This window comes from Enhydra lutris, unplaced genomic scaffold (assembly GCF_002288905.1).
Source record: "Enhydra lutris kenyoni isolate GAN:26980312 unplaced genomic scaffold, ASM228890v2 scaffoldscaffold55, whole genome shotgun sequence".
In the NCBI taxonomy this organism is placed as follows: Eukaryota; Metazoa; Chordata; class Mammalia; order Carnivora; family Mustelidae; genus Enhydra; species Enhydra lutris.
Genome location: NW_019154139.1, coordinates 9,276,194 through 9,298,486, shown reverse-complemented (window position 1 = coordinate 9,298,486; position 22,293 = coordinate 9,276,194). Strand labels below are relative to the sequence as shown.

The 22,293-nt window shown below is 58.0% G+C and overlaps 1 protein-coding gene across 4 annotated transcripts; it reads right to left on the bottom strand.

Moving 5' to 3' along the window:
• Positions 1-1,688: 1,688 nt before the first annotated feature.
• LOC111157534 (platelet derived growth factor subunit B) lies at positions 1,689-22,008 on the bottom strand. 4 transcript variants are annotated; one of them, XM_022519028.1, is made up of 7 exons: positions 20,944-22,004; positions 12,881-12,977; positions 10,498-10,590; positions 9,091-9,296; positions 7,601-7,745; positions 3,604-3,754; positions 1,689-3,239 (listed from the first exon to the last, which is right to left on the bottom strand). In XM_022519028.1, exons 1-6 carry the CDS (start codon positions 21,004-21,006, stop codon positions 3,630-3,632), a joined length of 729 nt encoding a protein of 242 aa, XP_022374736.1. In that variant the 5' UTR covers positions 21,007-22,004; the 3' UTR covers positions 1,689-3,239; positions 3,604-3,629. The 4 variants fall into 4 exon arrangements, 3 of the variants coding, with proteins under 3 accessions (XP_022374736.1, XP_022374734.1, XP_022374735.1); XM_022519026.1 differs by having other exon boundaries at positions 1,854-3,239; positions 3,604-3,757; XM_022519027.1 differs by having other exon boundaries at positions 1,854-3,096; positions 3,604-3,757.
• Between the last annotated feature and the right edge of the window lie 285 nt (positions 22,009-22,293).

Genomic DNA, 22,293 nt, shown 5'->3' with positions numbered 1-22,293 from the left:
GTAAAAACTCCTGGGGCGCCTGGCTGGCTCAGTTGGTAGAGCATGAGACTTCATCTCAAGGTCATGAGTTCAAGGCCCATGTTGAGCATAGAGCTTACTTGGAAAAAAAGGGGGAAAAAAAAAAGAATAAAAACTCCTAAGCTAGGCCGTCAGGTGGCAGGGACCCAGTCCCTTCTATCTTGTTCCCCCAATCTCAGTATTTGGCTTTAACCTCATGGCTCAAGATGGCTGCTTGAGTACAGATATCGTGTCTGTATCACAGCCAACAGGACAGAGGAAGGAATAAAAAAGGGAATGTCTTCTCCCCAGCAGAGGGGTTTCCAGAAGAATGCCATTCTAGGTTAGCAGCTCTAAGACCCAGAGTGGGCCCACTATGCCCCTGGAAAGCCCACAGTGTTGGCACTGCTGCTGTCTGAGATGGCATAAGGGAAGAGAGAGAAGCAGACAGTTCTGCCTGTCTCCAGGGATGTTCCTGCAGTCATTCTTGGAACAATATAGCAGTTGGCCACTTCCAAGAAACCACACGTGTTGGGCCCTCCAGTGGCCCCCCACCTTCCACCTCCTACTGGAGTTGTCCCCCATCCTCCCAGCCAGAGTTTTCTCTGGTGCCCTGGGAACCCAGAACTTTGAGGGCTTGGGGGAAAGGGAGGATCCTACAGAGTTGGGCAGGCAGGCTAAATTTCCAGCTAACCCCCTCTGACCTGTGCCTCCCACCACCATCACCACCACCAACAGATGGACTCCAGTTCCTCAAGTGTGGGACTAGGAGTCCCAGAAGAATTTAAACTAGATTGCCATAAAAGCCCTTGCTAGGGACAGACACAAGGTAGGGGCTCAAGAAGGTGAGCGAATGAGTGAAGGAAAAAATGAATGAGTCAATCAATTAACCAATCACCCAATCATGGTGTCATTCAGTGTAAGCTCAGCCAAGTTGTCACCCAGCTTCCATTTACATACTTCCAGTGATGGGGAGATCACTACTTCCAGGGGCAAATGGTTTTAGTTTTAGACTGTCCTTATGACCAGTCAGATTCAGGACCCAAAACACACTTAGAGGATCCAAATCTATGCAGGCAAGGGAAAGTACAGAATCTCACAGCTGGACCTTAAAGGCCACAAGCCTCTTGGTCATCTTCTAGTGTTTCAGAGGAAGCTCTGATCAGAGAGGGGCTGGGACTCACCCAAGGCCACACAGCAGGGTAAGGGCTGAGCCAAGATCGGACCCCAGATCCACCTTTCAGTTGTGTCCCTTCTGAATTTCACAGCCCCTCCAGGACCTCCTCCAGCTTTCCCCACATGGGGTACCCCCTTCCCCACAGCCAGCCCCACCCTATGAGGCCAAGGATCTGGTGCCCTTACAGAGATCCTCGTGCTGGTGGAAACCGTCTCTTTTCACTGCCAGCGACAGGCACAGTGCTGAGACCTGTGGTCGGGGATCAGGAGCTGCTGCAGGACCAAAATCTACAGGCCAGGCTGTATGGCTCTTCCCCACCCCCGGGACAGCGGGCCCACGTGTGTACATGCCCATGTGTGAGCGTGCACACGAGCGTGGGCTTGCGCTTCCCAGAGCCAGAGGAACACGTGACAGGCTGTCAGTAAACCCTGCCAGTTTGGGAAGTGTGATTGTCACACACGACGCCAACAGACAGAACTCCGGTGGATTCACTTGGTTTTCTTTTGTGGTTATTTTTTTTTTTTACAACTTTAAATACGGAATATAAATAAATTTACATTTAAAAAATAAAAGGAAAGCCCCCAAAAAATATAATCACCAACTTTACAAACTGAAGGAAGCAGAGTTTGGGGGGGGGGAGTAGGGAGGAAAGTGCAGTCGAAGGTGGGGAGGGAGGTGGTTCAGACCCCACTCCAGGGAGCCCTGGGGATCTTTTCCCTTTTCTCCCCAACTCCCAGCCCATGAGCTGGTTTCCTGGAAGGAGCCACCAGTAGTGGAACTCAAAAGAATCTAATATGGGGGGGGTGTGCAGGGGGAGAGAAGGGCTACCCCTTCCCTTGGAGACTTTCTCTTGGGTTTTTCACACCTGCCTGGAAGGGGAACTGCTTGAACTAAGGACTCAGGAAAACGGAGACCAGATGGACAACAGTGTTGCCTCCCCACCCAATGTGGGCTCGCTCTTGTCCAGCCACTCCGAGCCATTGGCCAGGTCAGGGCACAGCCAGTTCACGTGGAGCCTTTGTCAGTTAGGAAAAGGATCCCTTTCTCCAGACGTTTTTATCTCTTTCTGCCAGAAGACGGTCCTAATAAATACAAAAACTGTCCACATTCTACAGTGTGAACAATGATCCCTGCAGGCAGTGCCCTTGTGCAGTGCACACCCTGCACGAACCTACATGGCAGTCTTGGCTGGGCTGGGATATGACAGTCAGGCCCCCTGCTGCCCTGACCCCTGGCCTTCTGCCTGATGGAGCAGAAGCATGGGGTCCAAGAGACCTTTGGTGGAGCAGATTGATGGCCAGGACAAGAGGAAGATACAGGGTGGAGGTAGAGATAAAACAGAGAAAGTGAAGGTGGGGGGAGTGGAAGGAGGCAGTGAATGCCCAGGTCACCATCCATGTCAGCTCCAGAGCAAACTTCGTCTCTAACCCATCTGAGGGGGCACCTGGCTGCCTGGTGCTCGGGTCACGCCCACCCAGAGGAGTCCACACCGTCAAAGATCTCAGGTATAGAAAACAAAAGGAAGCCACGGTAAGCAGAGGCGACCAGGGAGAAGTGACTGGGCCTGGGCGCCGTGGGAGGGCTTTTCTCTAGTTCGTGCTCCCCCCCGTGGTCTCAGCCACAGGAGTACCAGGTACCCTGGCCTGCCTGGGGGGTTCCCTTCAGAGCTGGCCAGGGGTCCTGGGACCAGGTAGGCCACCCACATCTAGAGGGCCTTAGGGCCTTGTGCAGGGCTTCGGGCCAGTCCACAGCACACAGGTGTGACCCAGGCAGGGAGCCGGGGAACAGCGGGCCCACTGGTCTCTCTTCTGCTTCTCTCCCAGGTCGTTGGGATTGGCAGAGGAAGACAGCCATGGAGCTCAGGTCCTCCGTTTCCTTCTCGAGCTGCTGGGCAAGGCGCTGGAGGCCAATGAGTGGACCCACTGGTGGATGGACGGATGCGCGGAAGGGGGGGAAGCACCATTGGCCGTCCGAATCAGGCATCGAGACAGACGGACGAGGGGAACAATATTATCACTCCAAGGACCCCATGGGGGCGATACAGCAAATACCATATTAAATAACCCTGTGGGCCAAGCAGAGGGACATGGGGGGTCAGAGACAGCCTAAGGGCTCCATCCCACGCTCACAGGCCTCTCTTGCCGGAGATGGGGAGCTGATTTCCAGCAACACTCAGGGCTGGGGGAGTTGAGGCTTAGACTTCCCATTCTCATAGGGCAGCTGGGACACATCTGGGCTGGGGTCCCCAAAGCCCCTCACCCACCTTCCTATGGAAAAATTCAGTTGAAACTGGGCAGAGGGGATCCAGGCTGAGAGCCGGGATTTTGTGTGGGGAAATACCTCTCCCTGTCCCCTTCTACAGCCCAAGCCTCAGGCCAAGGAGAAGAAAGGCCAGGGGTCTGGGCCTCAGTTTCCCCACCAGGCCTCACCTGCCCATACTCTCCTGCAGATGCCCCTAGGCTCCGAGGGTCTCCTTCAGTGCCTTCTTGTCATGCGTGTGCTTGAACTTCCGGTGCTTCCCCTTGGGGGGCCGGCGGACTCGCACTGTCCGAATGGTCACCCGAGTTTGGGGTGTCTTGGCTGCTTGAGAGAAAGAAAGGTCTTGTCAGCAGGCAGACAGCTTCTGGAGAGGGTCTATCGCTCTCAACTGACACCTGCCACAGACCTCTCTAGATCTTCTGGGCTGAAAGAAGGGGCAGCAGCCTGAGGCCAGCCCTCCTTGGGTTCAAATCCCAACTCCACCGCTTACCAATTATTGAACCACTCTGTGCCTCAGTTTCCCCACCTGTGATATGGGGATAGTAAGACCACCCCCTCACAGGACTGGTAAAATGAATAAATGGCAGTTTATTGGCAAACACAGAGGGGAGTAGATTGCTATGGCTTCAAGTTCTTTGTCCTTATCCCACTGACCTTCCTAATTTCTATTCCCCTTGAGCCTGGCGTGGACTTGAATCTGTTAACCAGTAGAAGCAGGCAGAGTGGTGCTGTGCTGGTTCTGGGCAAAAACCTTAAGAAGGTTCGTTGGCAGCTCCCGGAGCGCCTGGATGGTTGAGTTGAGGCTCAGTTGGTTGACGCTCAGATTTCAGCTCAGGTCACGATCTTGGGGTCCTGAGATTGAGCCCTGCGTCAGGCTCTGTGCTCAGTGAGGAGTCTGCTTGACAGTCTCTCTATCTCTCCCTCTGCCCCTCTCCCTGATGACATGCTCCCTCTCTCTCTCTAAAGTAAATAAATACATCTTTTTTTTTTTTTAAGAAGACTTGGCAGCTCCACCCTTTTTGCCTTGAGTAACCCTGCGCCACTGCCTAAGAAGTCTGGCTACTCTGCTGGGGAAGGCATGTGGGAAGGAGACACCGTGGACTACAGAGAGAGGGTCACGGGCCCAGCTGCCCCACTAGGACTGCAGGAGACACTAGCAGAACCGCCGGGCGGAGCCCAGTCAATCCAGCATCAGGGAGAGATGATAACATAGTGGTTGTGTTACACCACTAAGATCAGACTAAGGAGTAATCAGCAAAGGGGGGCTGCTCTTACTCACTTCTTTCTCATTCCCTCTCTGGACCCCTGTTGAGGTTTCTTCCCACCAGCCGCCCAGCCCCTTCCAGTCCTGTGATGGGGGAGCCGCTGGGCATCGGGCCAGAACCACACACTCCCACCGTGGAGCTGGGCCACCTCATCCCTGTGCCTGTCCTCACCTGGCCCTCACCACTCCGAGAAGAGGTTCAGTGGGGGCGGGCCAGGTCTCTGGCTGTGGGCCAGACCACCTGCATTCGAATCTGAGCTCTCCCGGGTATTAATGGCGTGCTTTGGGACAAGTCACAGAAACTCCCTGTGCCTCGATTTCTGTATCTTTAAAACTGAGCGGGCAGCAGCTCTGGTCCTCGGGTTAGGTGTTAACATGCGGAAATAGCCAGAAAACCTTGGGTGGCCCTTCCCGTGCACCTGGCAATGTTCTAAACTCATTTATCCTCATAGCAGGTACAATTATCTACATTTAACAGATAGGGAAACTGAGGCAGAGGCACTGGTATTTGAACTTAGGAGTCGGCCTCTGGAGTCCGTACTTTCAACCACCGGCCTGTAAATCACAGCACTCATGAGCCTCGGGCAAGGTTAGCACTTACGTCTCTTCCTCCCAAACCCCCATGTCAACACCCTGCTGCAAAAGCTTTCTCTGCCAAGCTCAAGGCCCATCTCTTCCTGGGAGCCTTTCCCAGCACCCCCAGCTCTGCGGGGCCAAAGCCGGCTTCCCATCTCCCAGACACAAGCTCCCATGAGGCAGCCCATCTCTGCCATCAGGCAGTATAAGGATGCAGACAGGTCTCAGATCTCCCTTGGAGGAGAGACACCTACAAGGGCCATTAAAGGGCCTGGAGTTTGGGCTCCAGAGATGGGAGTCATCAGCAGGACCCAGAGCTGGGCAAGTCCTGACCAGGCTCAAGGTCATCATGCAGCTCATGAGTGACAGAGCCAAATCTGGAGCCCAGGAGGTCTGACACTGGCATCACACGGGCAACAGCACCAAGCCATAGCCAGGCTGGGGCCGAACTGCCGAAACTGACATGGCAAGACTTTATGTAATCTACATATCGATCAGCTGAACGTGCCTTCCAAAATCTGGCTTGAAAAATCACATGAAGCCCGGGCACACGAAAGAACACCATCCTAAACACAGAGGAGAATATGATCTTTTCTGACTAAGTGATTCCATGTTCATTCTTATTATTCCATGCTATTCACTACCCCATGTGTTCTGTGTTAACAGTATTAATAATTTACAACCGGTCAGTTTGAAGCTGTCAAATTATCAACCCTTCCAGGGCATCCGGGCCTCAGCTCGGCTCTCGGATCAGGACAAAGAGGCTAAGAGGCAGGCCTGCCTTTAGGAAGCTTCTAAGGTGTTCTTTCCTCTACCGATAGAAAGTTACTGAAAATCAATAGGCGATTTTTTTAATGCTCATCTAAGCATATTAATTTGATAAGTCTTGATCCTTGGGGTTCCTGGCTGGCTCAGTCAACAGGACATGAGACTCTTGATCTCAGGGTTGTGAGTTCAAGCCCCTTCTTGGATATGGAGATTACTTAAAAATAAAATCTTAAAATAATAATAATAATAATTCTTGATCCTTACTGCAAACATTCGAGGGAGAAAAGGCAGCAGGACAGCCTAAAGAATGCAGAACTAGACGGTACAAGATCTGGGCTCTGGGCTAGACTTCACCACTATGCAACCTTCATTAAGTCCCTTAACCTCTCTGGGCTCTAGGAGCCCCATCAAGAACACTAAACAACTGACTTGTAGGGTCATTTCTGTGGACCATTTTAGCTCTAACAAAATTAAATTCTTTAAAAAAAAAAAAAAAAAAAGAAAATCACAAGGCAGGTAAGAAATGGTGACTGCTGTCAGGGTGAGGGAAGGGCCAAGAATAGAACTTTAGGATCCCTAGACTCCCGCTGCACCCCTGCCTGGGACTGGCTGTGTGACCTTGGGCAAGACCCTAGCCTCTCTGAGCCTCAGGCACCTCCTCTGTAAAATGTGAGCCAGGCAATTGGATCAGATCATTTTTTGGGTCCCTTTCAACTTGAGTCAAACTATGCCCCTGAAATTGTGAATTCATGAAGTGTAAAGAGTAGAACAGAACTCCACTTCCAATTAGCCATCTAGTGCTTGAACTCACATCACTGCTGCACAGTTGCCCAGTCTCTACCTACACATCTTCAATGACAGGAAACTCACTACTGCACAAGGCATACAATTCTATCTTGGCCCCCTGACTGATCAACAGCTTTTGGTACACGGAGTGAATCTCTCTCCAGTGGCTTTTCCCCACTGGTCCTAATCCCCTCTGAAAACCGTAGGAAATGAGTTTGATTTCTCACCCCCAGGACAGGTTGTCAAATATCTGAAGATGATGTCCGTGGAGTCTTCTCTTGCCCCATAATTTCATGTACTCATTCAACAAAGTAGGGGGCTATGGTAGCGAGACGGGGATGGGAGCCACTCTGGACAAGGTAGTCAGGGCAGACCTCAAGAAGGAGGTGACTTCCGAGTTGAGACCCAAATGAACGTGAGTAGGCTTGTGAAGAGTTGAGAGAAATGAATTTCAGATGGAAGGTGACATGTGCAAAGGCCCTGTGGCAGAAATGTATCTGACCACTCGAGGAGGTCAGGCAGGTCAGGGGAATGGGTGGGCAGCAAGGCTGGTAGGCCAATCAGGGGCTAACATCTTTGTGTAAAGCCTTACAGGCAGGGGAGGAATCTGGATTGTTCTCAGTGAGATAGAAAGCTTCAAATGAATTTAACCAGGGGCATGCCTGATTCAATTTCTACCACCACCACCATCACCTCTGCCCCTGGCAGCTGCCACAAGAGAAGGGAGCTGCCCGGCTGAGCAATTCAGAGGCAGACCTTGGACCAGCGGTTACCTCGCTGCTCTTGGGTACTCCCCGGGCTTCTGGTCACGGGTCGAGTAGCCACCACTGTCTCACACTTGCATGCCAGGTGGTCCTCCAGGGTCACCGTGGCCTTCTTAAAGGTTGGCTTCTTCCGTACAATCTCGATTTTTCTCACCTGGAGGACAGAACCATCCAAGTGCCTCTGTAAGACCACACAGGCAGGGGCTGAGGGAGCCTGCCTGCCTGCTCCTCCCTCATGCCATTGTCCCCCCACAGGGATCTTTCCTCGAAAGCCCGGAGTAGAGAGGCACTGGCCCAAACAATAGCAGGACCTTGCCCTCTGCCCTTCTCGTAGCTTTTCCATCAAAACAAGCCCTCCCGACCTGGCCTCCAGCTTGGCCCCATCCCCCTTGGAGCTCCCGGAGAGGGAGAAAGGCATTTCCGGGTTGAGTCTAGGGCCTGTGGTGTCCTCATTCCCGGAGCGCCAGCCAAGGTCAGGGACTATGGCAGAGGCGGGAGATGGTTGTCTGGAAGGAAGTAGGGGGTGGCTTTATCCAGGAGGGAGGCGGGAAGGGGGAGGTCAGCTGTCAGGTGTCCGTCCATGGAGCTGGAAACACTGCGGACAGGAGATACCCTGACAGTGGGTGGTGTGGTAGCCGGTGACACTTGTGATCTCGGACACAGGCCCAGGCCTGGGATGGATGGTGGGCATGGGGAAAGGCCACAGCTGACCTCAGGGAGGGGAGCGAGATGAAGCAGGTGGAGCAGGTGGCAAGAGCAGGGCTCACCAGCCAGTGCTGATCCCTAGGTGTGCCCAGCAGCTCTGCCCCTCCTGAGTTGCTGTGTAGGCAAGGCTGACCCAAGGGGCACAAAAACCTTTCCACATGAATCAGAAGACAGCTGAGTCTTCTCTGGCCCGGCCCTGCCCAGCATGAGACCTGGAGCTCCCCAGAGCAGCCTCTATTCTAGAATTTGCCTTGAGTCAGACTGCATACCTGATCTCTCCAGAAAGGAGGCAGGATTCCGCATTCTGACCCTTTGCTAGGGGCTGCCCCAGCATTTGCTGTGTCTGTTGCCTGGAGGGACTCTGTACCCTCCTTGTTAAAGACAGAGCAAGGAACTCAAACCAGTTTGGAGGAAAACCGAGCAGCCCAGAACATTCTGAGTATCCAGTAAATGCTTATAGAAAGGTGTCTTCAAGGGGCATTTTGGGGTTTGATCCCTGTAAAAGAGGAGGCAGCGCCCTTCACTTAACGTTCCACACCCAGCCCTGCCTGGGGGTCTGTATGCGGCTTTTGGGTATAGCGGCCTGGGTGGTCTTGAGGACTCACAGGTGGCCTCCTCGCACCTGCCCAGAGAGCCCTAAATGGACAGAGCCCAGTAGCCTGCCAGGAACGCCTCTCCACCCCTGCGGAAGCAGGGCCAGCGAGTCCGGGAGGGGAGGGGGGCGGGGACCGGGGCGGGGCCCGCGGGGAGCCCCGCCCACAGCCCACAGCCGGGGCGGCGGCGCGCCTGCGCACCTGGACGGGCCGCAGCTGCACCTGGGTGGGGCGGCACTGCACGTTGCGGTTGTTGCAGCAGCCGGAGCAGCGCTGCACCTCCACGCACGGCGGCCACACCAGGAAGTTAGCGTTCGTGCGGTCTATGAGGCGCCGCGAGATCTCGAACACCTCCGTGCGCGTCTTGCACTCGGCGATCATGGCCGGCTCGGCGACTGTCGGGGAACCTGAAGGGAGAGGGGACCTCCGTCAGGAGGGTGGGCCGGCCCAGAGGCCCCCTCCAGGCCAGGCCCAGCAGGGCAGCTCGGGCACTGCTCTCCCCGACAAATGGCCGGCCAAGTCCCGCTTCCTTACACCGCCGGGGTAGGGGGGAAACGGGGGGGGGGGGGGGGGGGCGTCTGCGCGTCCTGGCTGTTATAAGCTGTGGGACCCCGACAGGTTGCCGATGTGCCCTGAGCCTCAGTTTCCCCATGAGACCTACACCCAAGAACCGCTGTAAGGATCCAGTGAGATCATTGAGAAGGCTGGTCTGTCGTAAATGTCAGTTTCCTTCCACCTGCCCTCAGGTTCATTTGCGATTTCACACACTTCTGGGCTCCCCTGACCCCTGGCTCCTACTGGCTTATTATTTTGTAAACACTCTTAAATGTTGCTGGTTTACAATGTTACCTACTCTTACATCCTTGCTTCTTTCAAAGACTGTTTCCTCATCAATGGCCTGGGGGCTAACAGCGCCTATACCCTGCACTTACAGATCTGAGTAATGGGAGTGTCCCACAGCAAGCCTGCTGTCCATACTGGGGCTCTGCCGTCGTCCTCATAGAGAGACATTGAGGTTCGACTAGCTGCCCAAATTCATAGAGGTCCCCCTAGCCACTGTCTACAGTGTTTGGGGGGCCTAGAAGTGGGCAGAGAGGAGAAGGGACTTAGAGCAGGCTCTGGCCTTCCCTGGGAGGCCTCCATGGGACCCGAGCAGGTGCCAAGCTTTGCCTGCCGTCCCAGGCTGCAGCCCTAAGCCACGGAAGAGACACACACCCCACCAGGATGGCACTGGGTTTAAGTGAGAGAGCTTCTGGGATCCCAGCCCTGTCCCTGCTAGCTGTGTGACTTGGGCCATGAGGGCTTCACCCTCTCTGGGCCCCACTTTCCAACTGTATAAAATGGGGCCAACGATCTCTATCTCTAGGGTTGGAGTAATGCACAAATGGGTTTAAAAGCACTATATTTAGGAAACTGTGTTGGGGAATGGGGCGTGATGACTCAACTCCTCAATATAGTGTTTTGAAGGACAGTTCTACTCTCTGAGTTCGACTCAGTCCTCAGTGTGGGACGAATGGGACGGCCTGGAGCCAGGGGCGGGTGGCCACCCCAGGTCTCCTAGTCTGGCTCCCGCCCTGGAGCCGTCCTCATTCTCATCTGCAGCCTCACCTAGGCTCCTTCTCCCTCGGGATAGGCTCTCCTCCAGCTCGCCGCCAGAATGGGATTGGGTCAAATTCAGGTCCAGCTCGGCCCCGTCTTCATCTGCAAGAGAAGGCACAGTTAGATGCTCTCTGATAGCCCCTGGGTGCTCCAATTGTGGGGTGGAGGCTCCCATGGAGGGTCTGGGGCAGGCAGGAAGCGGCCTCTCCTCCCTCACTGGCGCCCCACTCCAAAGAACAGATTCTCCTTGCAGGTCCCTGTAAAATGGAAGGTCCTCGCTCTGACAAGGGGCCCTCCAGGCAACCCCAGGGTGGTATTGGGGCTCAGGGGGTAGCGGGGCCTGGACTGCATCCCAGGGCGGCCCTCAGCCCCACTCTGGGCTCTTCAGCCACATTTTTGGACAGAACCCATGTCAAAGGAGTTAAAAATAACCCTTCCCTTTTGCTACTGTAAGCGAACCCTCCTTAGCCTCCAGGGCAGGGCAAAGACCCAGAGCTCGGAAGGCCAGTTTCCAGTGCCCCTCCGCCCAGCGTTCCCATAGGAAGTGCTGAATGGAGAAATTCCCAAAATCCCCGGGGGGACCAGCATGCCCTGGACACAGCCCCTCTGGAGCCCCGGACAATGGCCCAGCTGAGCTGGAGAGAGGGAGGAGGGACAGGAATGGGGGTGGGGGCTGAAAGCAGAGAGGGGTGGGGAGCCAGCCTGCTGGGATGAGGGCGCCCGTACCCCGAGCCCTTCCAGGCCTGGGTCTTGCTCCAGCTCCCGGAGTGTCACTGTGTTTGCCTCTCCCCTCTAACCTTTGACCCGGTACCTGCCCTAAACTGTCCGTTGCACCCTCAGGTCACAGACTACAGCTCCCTTCTCCAGCCTGGGAGGCCCTCATCTTGGTGTCATCCTTGGTGCTCCTTGGAGCCATCCCTCTCTCTAGAGGCAGCGGACACCACTGTGGGAGGTGAGGGCCAGATCGGAAGACTTTGAGCTTGACACTGAATCCTGGAGAGACCCTTCCAGCTCTCTGATGGCTGAAGAGGGAGCAAATAGACCGAGGGATATTGGGGACAAACTCCTGTCCCCTCCACGCAGCCCTCTCGCTGCTCTTGCTGTCTCCCCTTCCCGCTGGCCCTGCCAAGGACAAAGCTCCTTCTCTTCTGTGTGGGCTCCCAGGGGTCCTGTTTGGAGGAGGATGGTCCCTACAACGGGTGCCTTTCCATCCAGCCTACTGCTCCCGCGTCAGTGTGTCTGTCTGTCCCTCTCGCTCCCCTCCTTTCTCGCTGTCATCTCTGGAATGTCTCTGGTGGAGAGGAGATGGGGGAAGAGATGTGCTTTGTGGAAAGGTTAAGTTGATTAGGAAAAAATAGCCACATGGTTGCCTCCAAACAGGCCCGCTATTGAAACCCTCTGTCTCCAATCCCGACCCCCAGCCGGGGTGTGTAGGGGCTGTCCGAGGGTGGGGGCCAAGGGCCTTGGAAAGAAACTGCAGAAAGGCTAAATTTGGAAGTTGCCCCATTGTGTTGGCCAGGGCTGGCCAGTCGGGCATGGGGGGGGGGGGGGGGGAGACGTAGGGTGGGGGGCCTAGTGAACAATGGGGGGGCCCAGCTGGGGCCCCCTCCCGACTGCCTCGCCAGCCCCCGGCACAGGCGGGTTTGAAAGGGCCCGGGAATGCTTTTGAGAGGGAGCCAGGGGCCCAACGGGGAGAGGAAACAAAGACAGGAAATGCTGTCCCCCGTAGATAGGAGTCTGGGCAAGGATTACAAAGTGACAAAGAGACAAAACCCTAGAAGGAAGGGGAGTTGGGGGTGCGGGGGGGGGGCGCTGCTGACCAGGGCTCCAGGGAACAGGCCAGAGGTTAGAATAGAATGGAATTTGCTCTGAAGACAGCGTTTATAAATACATTCCCGACCCAGCCCGCCAGCCCTGCCACGTGTGTGCCACCAAGCACGTGCCCATTCGCTGAATGCACCCTTAGGCTAGGGCATGGCTGCACGCTGGTCTGGGCCAGGTGTCCCCGGGAGACCTTACAGACTGGGCGCTTGGCCAGAGGGGCCAGGATATGGCTCCCTCGCCACCACCCTCCCTGGCTGAGTCCACACCTGGATACACTTTCAGCATATGCCCTGGGCACCTTCTCCCTGCCCCCCCTCCTCCCAGCACCCCACCCCATGCACCAAGCCAGAGCCACGTGTGGGTACTTCTGCCACACCCCACGTCCCAGGTACCAACCCGTCCATCTACTCAGCCCCGCCCTGGGCAGGTATGGCCGAGCCCTTCCGGGGCTGCCACAGGCCTCTAGTTCTCTGAAAGTCAAGAAAGTGAGGCTACCCCTTGCCCGGCCCGGCCCAGCCCCCCAAGGACTTAGTGGTGGCCCAGAGCCCTGAATGAGGGTTCAATTTACCTACGGAGGCTCCGTGCAGCAGGCGCTGGAGGTCATCAAAGGAGCGGATCGAGTGGTCACTCAGCATCTCGTAGAGCTCCTCGGGAATGGGGTCCCCCTGCCAGGCAGATGCCGTGAGATTAAGTGAGCAGAAGTCGAGTCCTTTCCAGCCATGGTCTTCTTCCCTGCCGCACACACGCACCATCCCACGGAAAAGCCCCACAGGGCTTCTCGGCCATGGGCAAATGGACAGCCGGGCGGGGGGCAGATTCCATGGCAACCAGAAGCACAAAGTTCTGGGGGCCCCGAACCTGCTCAAGCCTCTAAGACCCAAATCAGAGGCCCATCTCCTGTCCCAAATGAAGCTGCGGCTTGCTCTGAATGAGATCAGCTGGTGGACCCCCGTCTCCCACGTCGCATCACAGGCTCCTGGAGACTCCAACCATCTTTCTGCTTTTCCTCCCTACCTGACAGCCAAAGACAGCCAGCATCTGTCACAGGAGATCTAATTGTCCCCATTTTACAGATGAGAAAACAGAGTCCTCCAGCCAATTATCAGCAGAAGCTACATTCAAAGCCAAGGCTTTCCGATGGCAGAACCTGTGCCCCCAGCCTCCTGGGTACATGAGGGGGTTCCTAAGTGCTTGTGGAGCAGGACAGGCTCAGGGGGCCCCAGGTACTGACAGATTTATTTAGTCTCTTGCTCAAAAGAGGAGAGAAGGGAATCCTCGGATACAGACACGAAACCTGAAAGCTTACCCATGCCCCATGCCCAACCAAACCCTATTTTTAGAGTCCCTCTGGCCTGTTACCAAAAACACTTGAAACTTAATAAGTGCTTTAACAGGCCCCACTCGGAGCCGTGCTTCCTCCAGGGAAACCGCAGGCCTCACAATGACATGAGAGCGGCCTGATAGGAAGGTCACGGCCACATCCCTCATGGTCCAGGGAGACCTAAGGGGCTGATGTCAGAGGTCTTCAGGAGGGCCCAATCTGGGCACCCAGCACCTCGGGGCAAAGGAAACGAGTGAGACCCTGCTTCATGTCTGAACTCACAGCCGTGCAAACACACACACACATGTGCACACACAGATGCAGGATGGCGCGGTCCTGGGGAGGGAGCCCTGGAGGGGGCGCCGGCAGACTTGACTTACTTAAACAACTCTGTGCTTCAGTTTCTCTGGTTGAGGAGGTGGGAGCTCCAGTTCTAGTGAGTTCATGGAACACTCTAAGGGCCGGAGTTCTGACTGGCTTTGCAGGGGCTGAGTCCCTGCCTGATGGAAGGGGTGGTGGGCAAGGAGGTCATCTATCCCAGAGCCAGCCCCACGGGGTTCTCCCCAAAAGCTGAAGTTTGGAGATGGATCGGTTTCTGGCTCCCCCAAAGGTCTGTTTCCTCAATGGTTATCATGGCATCTGGGAACATCTCCTCCAGGGGTTCTACCCCATCCAATCAGCCCTGGCCATCTAGGTCGGCCTTAGAGCTGGGGTGGAGTGTGGATATGTCCACTTTTAAAACAAATTCCTTGAAAGCCCTGAGCTCAGTTTTATTTGTTTGTTTGTTTTTTCATTTGAACACAGAGCTTATGATCCTGCCTGGTGTCTAGACCTGCTGGGAGGTTCAAGGCAGGAAAGCCTGGGGCCCGAGCAGTAAGCTTGTAAGTAAGCAGCAAGCGCCCACCCCACCCCCAGCAGCTGGGGTCTTCCCTTCAGCGTCCAAGTCTTTGAAGCTGGGGCTGCGGGCGTGAGAGGGGAGGGACACCAGCTCAGCTGCCCCTCGCTTTCCTCGAAACCCCATGCCTCTGGTGTCCCCAAATGTGGGCACAGGGCCCTACCCACAGACGGGAAAGCAGGCGGCTGGTCCCCAGTTAAGACCAAGGCAGACTACTTCCCCTGAGGGTTTTGCCAAGCCCAGAACTAGTAGTCCAGGGAGCTTAATTCTACCCTTGTACTTACTAACCACCCCTCAACCTCGGGGGGCTCACTGCCCCTCTTTGGTCCTGGCCCTCATCTGTGCATCGGGGATCACAGACATTTGATTCCATTCTAATTCTGCCTGTGGTGGCAGGAGAGGCAGCAGAGGAAAGCCAAGGGTGAGGGTGCCCAGCCCTGGCCCCCAGGCTATCTGTGCGTTAATGATCCAATTCACCCCCAGGAGAGGGCCCAGAGGCCCAGTACCAAATGGCGTAGGGCACTCATGCCAAGACCTCCTTGCCCATTGGAGAGCTCGCTGCAGCTGCCAGCTGGGGCAGAGGAGGCAGACCCCAGACAGGATGAGCAGATGCCCCAGACCCAGCCTGCGATCCAAGAGATGATGTTACCCTCCCAAGCTGAGTGGCGAAGAGCCCGGGACAGCCTGGGAAAGTGGGAGAAGTACACAGTCGGTGCTCAAGACGTACTCATAAAATGCATGAAGGACTCTGCACTTCTCCCTGGGGTTCTCTCCTATGTGATCCTCCTACCTCCTCCACCAGGAAGACCTCCTGGGTTCTTCCCCCTCCACCCTCTGAACAAACTGCCTCCTCTTCTAAGCAGAGAGGCCTTCCCTGCACGTGTTTCTAGTAACTTGGCCCCTGGCTGCCCAGACTCACTAAGAGCCACCTGGATTCGATAATAAGACCACAGCTAACTTTTATTAAGTGTAGACTATGAGCCAGGCACTGAGCTAAATGCTGTACTCCCAGTCCTAAGCAGCTGGCTCTATATTTTTGTCCCCATCTTCCAGATGAGGAAGCTAGAGGCTTAGAGAAGGGAGGAAAGGGTTCCAGGTCTATACCACAAGGAGCAGAGTCGTGCCCCTCCCTCCTCCAGCCCACCATGGAGCTTTCTGGTATCAGGTGTCCCAGAGCAGGGGCTAGACATTCCGCAGGGGACACGGGCCATAGCTGAGGAGGTCACAACCAGAGCATAGCTGGGGTGGTCACAACCATCTAGTAGGTGGCGGCCAGTGGTCCTAATGGGCACAGGACAGTCTTCCACCATAAAGAATTAGCTTCCCAAGATGTCCAAAGGGCAGATGTTGAAAAACTCCAGCACACAGAAAAGCAGGGACTTCAGTTGCCAAGGAAACCTGGCCTCTTGGATTAAGCCTTTGAACAACCTTAGCTTCTTCATCTTTTAAATGGAGCGAAGAGGGGCGCCTGGGTGGCTCAGTGGGTTAAAGCCTCTGCATTCGGCTCAGGTCATGATCCCAGAGTCCTGGGATTGAGCCCCACATCCGGCTCTCTGCTCAACAGGGAGCCTACTTTCCCCTCTCTCTCTCTCTCTCCCTGCCTCTCTGCCTACTTGTGATCTCTGTCTGTCAAATAAATAAATAAAATCTAAAAATAAATAAATAAATAAATAAATAAATGGGGCGAAGAACACCTGACCTGGGAGGTATAATGGCACGTAACAGAGCAGCCGGCAAGTAACTGGTGCTTAATGAGCTGTCACTGGCCGATTCAGTCCTGCAGCGGTTCCTTCCTCGAGGACAGCAGCACTCAGCACACACACCCAGGGCCAGCAAGGCAGGGCATTTTTGAGGAAGACAGTTGGTGGGTGGAGAGCCGCCTGCCCTGGAGAGCTTGTGGCTTTGCATTAGCCCCCTCTCCCCCCCACCCTGTGCTGGGCCCCAGGAAATGGCACCCAAGCCCCCACTGGCACTGCCCAGGGCCGCGTGGGCTGGTAGGTCCCTTCCGGGGCTGGGGGCGGGTGAGGGATGGGGGAAATTCAGCCTGTGTTCGGCTCCAGGATGCAGCGCCCTGGGGGAGACTCGCCTGGGCACCTGCTGGGGGTCAGAGGCTCTTCTTGGTGTGGGAGGGTGAGCAGCCCGGGCCCGGGTTTCCTGGGCACACGTTCTAGAACCCTCCTTAGGTGGGCAGGGCAAAGAGCATGGCATCCAGATGTGGCTGCCCCAGATCTCAGGCCTGGGTTTCCTGACAGGGCAAGGGCATGGTGAGAAGGCAGCTGGGGCACAGCCAGTGGTGGGAGCCAAGGCAAACAGCCTCCTCCCCAGGCTGCCCCACCCCCGACACCAGCTGCAGAAGGTAGGAAGGGCATGAGCTACTAGCGTGAGGCCAGGTGAATTACCTGCTCCCAACTAGGCTGGCAGATCAAAGGGGCGTGGACCCCACCCTCCCCCAGGGCCCCAGCTGCACACACAGATACGCACTCCCCAGCCCCTGCTCCTCCAAGGGAGATGACAGGCTCAGCCCAAGCAGCCAGGGGCGTTGGCTGTGGCTGGCGGAGAGAGAAGCCGGCAAGGCCTCCAAGCGCCCGCCTGCCTGACAGTCTAGGGCCTGATTTAGATTCAATGCCAAAGCCAAGCCCTTTGAAGAAGCCTTCTCTGGGCAGACCACAGAAGCCATTCAGAACCAGACTTTCCCACCTAGTATTTCCCTTCCCTGTTGCTCCTGGGACCCTCCCGCCCCTCCTGAATGTTAGCCCAGCCCCACACTGGGCTGTCCACCTCTCCCTGGAGCAGAAAAACTCTCAGGGCTGGAAAAGGGGCCAGTGTGGCAGTTACCACTGGGGTAGCCCATCTCAGTCACTGCCCCAACCCCCCCACCGGGGGTCCTACCCTCCATCCCAGGCTGGCCCAGCTCCCAGCACAGGGGCAGGGCGGAGCAGGAATCTGCATTTTCGAGAGGCCAGGGAATTCCGCTGCACCTGGGGAACTCTGAGCCAATCCAACCTTCACATTTTGGGGAGTGGGAGAAACTGAGACCCAGCGCAAGACACACAGAATCTGTGCAGTCCGATTTCCCTTCTGTTTCTTCCTCTGTCCTGTCTGATCTTGACAGTCCAAGCCCCAAGACATGGAACAGAAAGACAAGCTTGTCTCTCAAGATGGGGGGAAGGGCTCAAATGCTAAAGTCTGCCTGAGGGCAGAGCAGGCTGCGTTGCCCTGCGGGTGACTGAGGACTAAGTTAGGCCATGTTTATAAAGCACTTAGCAAGCGCTAGACAGACATCTGGTCTGGTCCTTCCTCGACACCAACCGCCCCCCTCCGCACCCCTCCCCACATCGACTATCCTTTCCCCAAATATTTACAGATTATCCACCTTGGACCAGGCACTGTTCCAAGAATGGGAGACGTGGTGACCAAGATAAACTCTCTGGAGGAATATAGACTAGTGAGGGAAAACGGACAATAAATAAACCAGAAAATGGAACAGCTGTCCTAGGTGAGGCATGGGAGGAGGAGGAGACTGAAAGGGACCCAGGACGCCCATGGCAAACACCTCTTTACCACTATCGCTGAATCAACCCCTCCTCCTCTCACTCACACACACACACACACACACACACACACACACACACACACACACGTATAGGCACCCAGTTTAGGTCTTGCCCCAGAGCCTCGAAATTCTGTTCAGTCCTAAATTTGCAGACATTTCTAGGGCTGGGAGAGAGAACCCAGCAAGTTGGTCCCCCACCACTTTAAGGCCATTAGCAAGCCACTCCCTCCCGGCAGAAGGGTGCTGAGGCGGAGGTATCATATGACAGTGGGAGTTACCCTCCCCCAAATCCAGCTCAGCTGATGGAGATAGGACCTCCTAGGCCTCTGCGGACCCTCTGCCAGGCCTCCCATCAGAGCTCCCACCCCTCCTGTGCACCTGCTCTGGCCTCTACCTGAGGTTCGGGCCAGGGACCAGGCCATCTCCACGGCAAGCTCTCCTGTGGTCTCCCCTCCCCGACTGGCCCCCATGTTGATGGGTTTCCCCTTTATGTCTCCTCCCCCAGAGCCCCGCCAAGGCTTAGCTCGAAAGTGCTTCTTTCGGAAATTGTGGCTTCCGGAGGGCCTTGTGTTCCAGGCCTTGTGCTCCAGGCCACTGTGATTACAGTGGGGAGCAAGGCACCAGCTTCGGTGTCACAGCGTTTCCCCAAATATATCCATGGAGTTGGGGGAAGGAGGAGGAGGTGCTGGAGGAAGCTGGAAATGAGGAGGGCAGGCCTGGGAAAAAGACTCATCCAGCTGTCACAAGCCTCTTCCGAGCTGGCTGGCTGGGATCAGCAAAGGAGACAGAACAGCCAGGGGGAGCCCCTCCAGCAGAGAGGGTCCTCCAGTCTTGGAGACTCAAAGAAGGGCCTATAGGAAGGGAGACTGCTCTGGACATCACAGCGCCCCCGGTCGCATCACTACTTTCCGCCTCCCGGGTAGTTGGAAAAAAGCAGTCACGGAGGGGTAATGCTGGAGCGGCGGCAAGCTGACCTGAGCCAGCAAAAAACAGTGGGTGCTGCGGAGCCAGGACCTGATGGGAGGGTCCCTGTTTCCCCTCCCTCCTAGGGCCCAGCAAGGAGATGTGGTCCCCGCAGAGACGACGAGGTTCCAGGGCCCACGGTGAGCCCACCTGTTGCGCGGGGGTGGGCTCCTGGTGCCGGGTGTATAGGAGCCGTGCGTGCCCGGGTGCGTGCGTGGGTGTGCGCGCACGTGTGTTCAGGTCGCGTGTTCGTGGGCCAGGCGTACGTGTGTGTGCGGTGCGCGCGCGTGTGTCCCGCGTGTGCACGGGCGTGGCGGCGGCGGGCGCGCGACCCGGCCGCGGTAGTGCGTGCCCGTCGCTCTGCGCGCCCGCCCGCCGGAGCGCAGCATCGCCTCCGGCCAAGAGTGTGCGTGCGTGGGGTGAGTGAGCGAGTCCGGGGGCCGGGCGGGGGGGGCTGCGGAGAGCAGCGGCGGGGGCGCCGCCGTTCCCAGGACGCCCTGGCACCGGCCCCAGCCCCCAGGCCCCGCGGCAAGGCGAGGCGGCAGCTGGGTCCGGCCGGCGCCCCCCTCCCCAACAGCTGGCCGCGGCCCGGGGGGCTGCAGAGAGGAGAGGAGGGGGCGTCGGGAGGGGCCTGCAGGCTGCTGGGCCGAGCCCTGCGGCCTCCCTCCCGGGTGCGGACCGCGGGGGGGTGGCCGCGGAAGGGCGGGGCCCCAGGGCGGGCGGCCGGCGGCCCTCGAGGAGCCCCGAGAACAAAAGGAGACGGCGACGGCTCCGCCGTGGTCAAAACAACCTGCGCTGGCGGCGGCCCAAGGTCTGGCTGCGGCCTCGGAGCCCTTCACCTTAACCCCTTCGCCGCCGCCCCCGCCGCCTTCCTGCGCCTCGCTGGACGCCAGGAGGGGCCGGCCCTCCTCGGGAGTCGGCGAGGTGCGGGCTCCCGGCCGCCGCGGAGCGGAGGCGGGACGGGACCCAGGCTCGCCGCGCTCCCCGCTGCCTCTCCTCCTCCCAACCTCGCGCTTCCTCCCTGCCCCGCCCCCTTTCCCACCTGGATTCCGGGTGGACTTGCCAACTCACTGCTACGTGAGGCTGGGAGGGGTGGGGGTACTGATACGACCTGATCGCTCCCGCAGACGCTTTTACACCCCACCTGCCTTGCAGCTACGCTTTTCCTGGCGCACTCCGCACCCCGCAAGCGGGGGAGAGAGGCGCTCCCTCTCGCAGGGCGCGGGCGCAGGTATGGCAGGGCCTGGGGCACACACCGCCCCGAGGGCTGGATTCTTTAAAAGCCTCTACTCCTCCCCAGTTCCCGAGTGCCCAAGACCTCTCTCTGGGCAACTCCTGCACCCAAGACACAAGCTGCTGCGGGACTGCGCTCTAGGGCTGAACATGCCCTGCGCTGGCCCGAGGGCGCCCATGCCGACCGGGAGCCAGAGCCTGGGAGGGGAGGCAAATCCCCGCGGAAGGCTGGCGTAGCTGCCACGGGTGCGCGAGCTCGCACCTCCCGTGCAAGCCGGCTCCTGGACAGAATGAAGCTGTAACCAAAGTGGGCTTGGGAGAACGCGCCGCCTTCTGCATCCCCGGCGCCACCCCCACCCTCTCTCCCTTCGGGTTCCTGAGGGGTGGGTGACAGGGCCACACACACACCCTCCCCCGACGCTGAAAGGGCCGGGGATCTGGGATCGCACCCTGGGAAAGAAAGCTGCCCCTGCCCCCTCCCCTTAGAGCCTGGCACCTCCCGGACCTCGCGTCCCAGCCCTCGAGGTCACCTCGCGCCCGGCGCTAGGCCCGTGGGCTGCAAAGGTCCAAAGTTCACTGCAGGGAGGGGAGGGGAGGGGACGACTAAGGGGCGAGGGTGGGGGTAATGAATGAAGCGAACCAGCCCTGGCAGCCGTCGCAACTCACCTCGGCGCTGACCAGACGCAGGTAGCAGCAGAGAGACAGGAAGAGCGCCCAGCAGCGATTCATGCCGACTCCGGGCCCGGCCCCGCGGGGCCCCGGACGCGTGGACCGAGCGCGCCGCCCCCGCGGCCAGGGTTGGGGGCGGGGGCTGGGGAGGGAGGTGGGCTCGGCTCGGGTCTGCGGCGATCAGGCGCTCAGGCCGCTGCAGCCGCCGCCGCGGCTCACCCGCATGGCCCCTGGGCGCCGCCGCCCCCGGCCCCGGCTCCGTCGTTGAGGGGCTGGGGAGGGCCTGGGCGCGGGACCAGGGTCCGAGGCCGCTACCTGGGCGGATCCCGAGCCCGAGTGAGCATCCACGGCCAAGGGTCTGCGTCGCGAACCAGCCGAGGCGTCTAGCCGTGTGGGGGCGCCCAGGGGACTCCAACCTCCAAGAGGAAAAAGAACACGGCAGTCGATGGCTCGTCTTCACTCGCCGACTATAGGCGTTTTCCTCTGCCCGCCGGCTTAGCTTTTTTGCAACATTTTCTGGAAAGGCCCCCGAAGTCGAAAAGTGCAGAGCTGGGCACCTCACGGCCAAAGTCTCCCCCAAAAAACTTTTTCCGAAGTTGGCTTTGCAGCGGCGGCCCGAGTACCCGGGCAGGGAGAGGTGCAAACTCCCGCCCGGGCCGAAGGGTGGGGGGGGCCGGAGCGTGTGCGCCTTGGCGCGGGGCCCGCGCGGCGGGCACGGCTGCTCCGCTCTCGCGGCGTGCCCGCTGCGCGCAGTGCCGGGCGCGGCAGACAGGTGGACGCGGCTCGGGTCCGTCGGTCCGTCTGTCCGCGCGCTCGCCGCTCTGGGCGTCCTCTGCGGGCTGTGAGCTGCGGCTGCTCCGGCTTCTCTTTGCAACGAGGCTGGAGGGTGGGCCTTTTTTTTCCCCCTTTTTTGCGCGTGTGTGTTTGTGTGTGTGCGCAAAATATCTCTATCTCGGGAATGAAAGATGGGCGCGGGCGGCCAGAGGGGAGCCCTCAGGGAGGCAGCGGGGGAGGCTGCGGGCGCGCGGGGAGACAGGCGGGCTGCTCCCGGCGGCAGGAGGAGAAGTTGCCACCCTTTCAGCTGTTCCGGCCTTTATAAAGGAGAAGGGAGAGCGCTAGAGGTGGGTGGAGACTGCCTTTCCTCTTCTGGCCCAGAGTCAGCACCGGGAAGGGGGGGGGAGCTCTGGGAGGGCTTGGGGTGGGGGGCGGGGCGTTCAGGGGTCTCTAAGAGCCCCACAGCCCCTCTGTCCAGGATCTGGCCCGTGGGAAGGGAGAACTAAGGGCTACCGAGCGCCCCGCCCCTTAGCACAGTGACCGTGGCCTGATTTCTAGCCCACGTGGTTGGGG

Coding starts and splice junctions, on each gene's coding strand:
- LOC111157534 (XM_022519026.1), bottom strand. CDS start 21,006: ATGAATCGCTGCTGGGCGCTCTTCCTGTCTCTCTGCTGCTACCTGCGT. Junction 10,591..12,880: donor GCTGCACGGAGCCTCCGTAG/GTAAATTGAACC, acceptor CTTCTCTTGCAG/ATGAAGACGGGGCCGAGCTG. Junction 3,758..7,600: donor GAGTACCCAAGAGCAGCGAG/GTAACCGCTGGT, acceptor CTTTCTCTCAAG/CAGCCAAGACACCCCAAACT.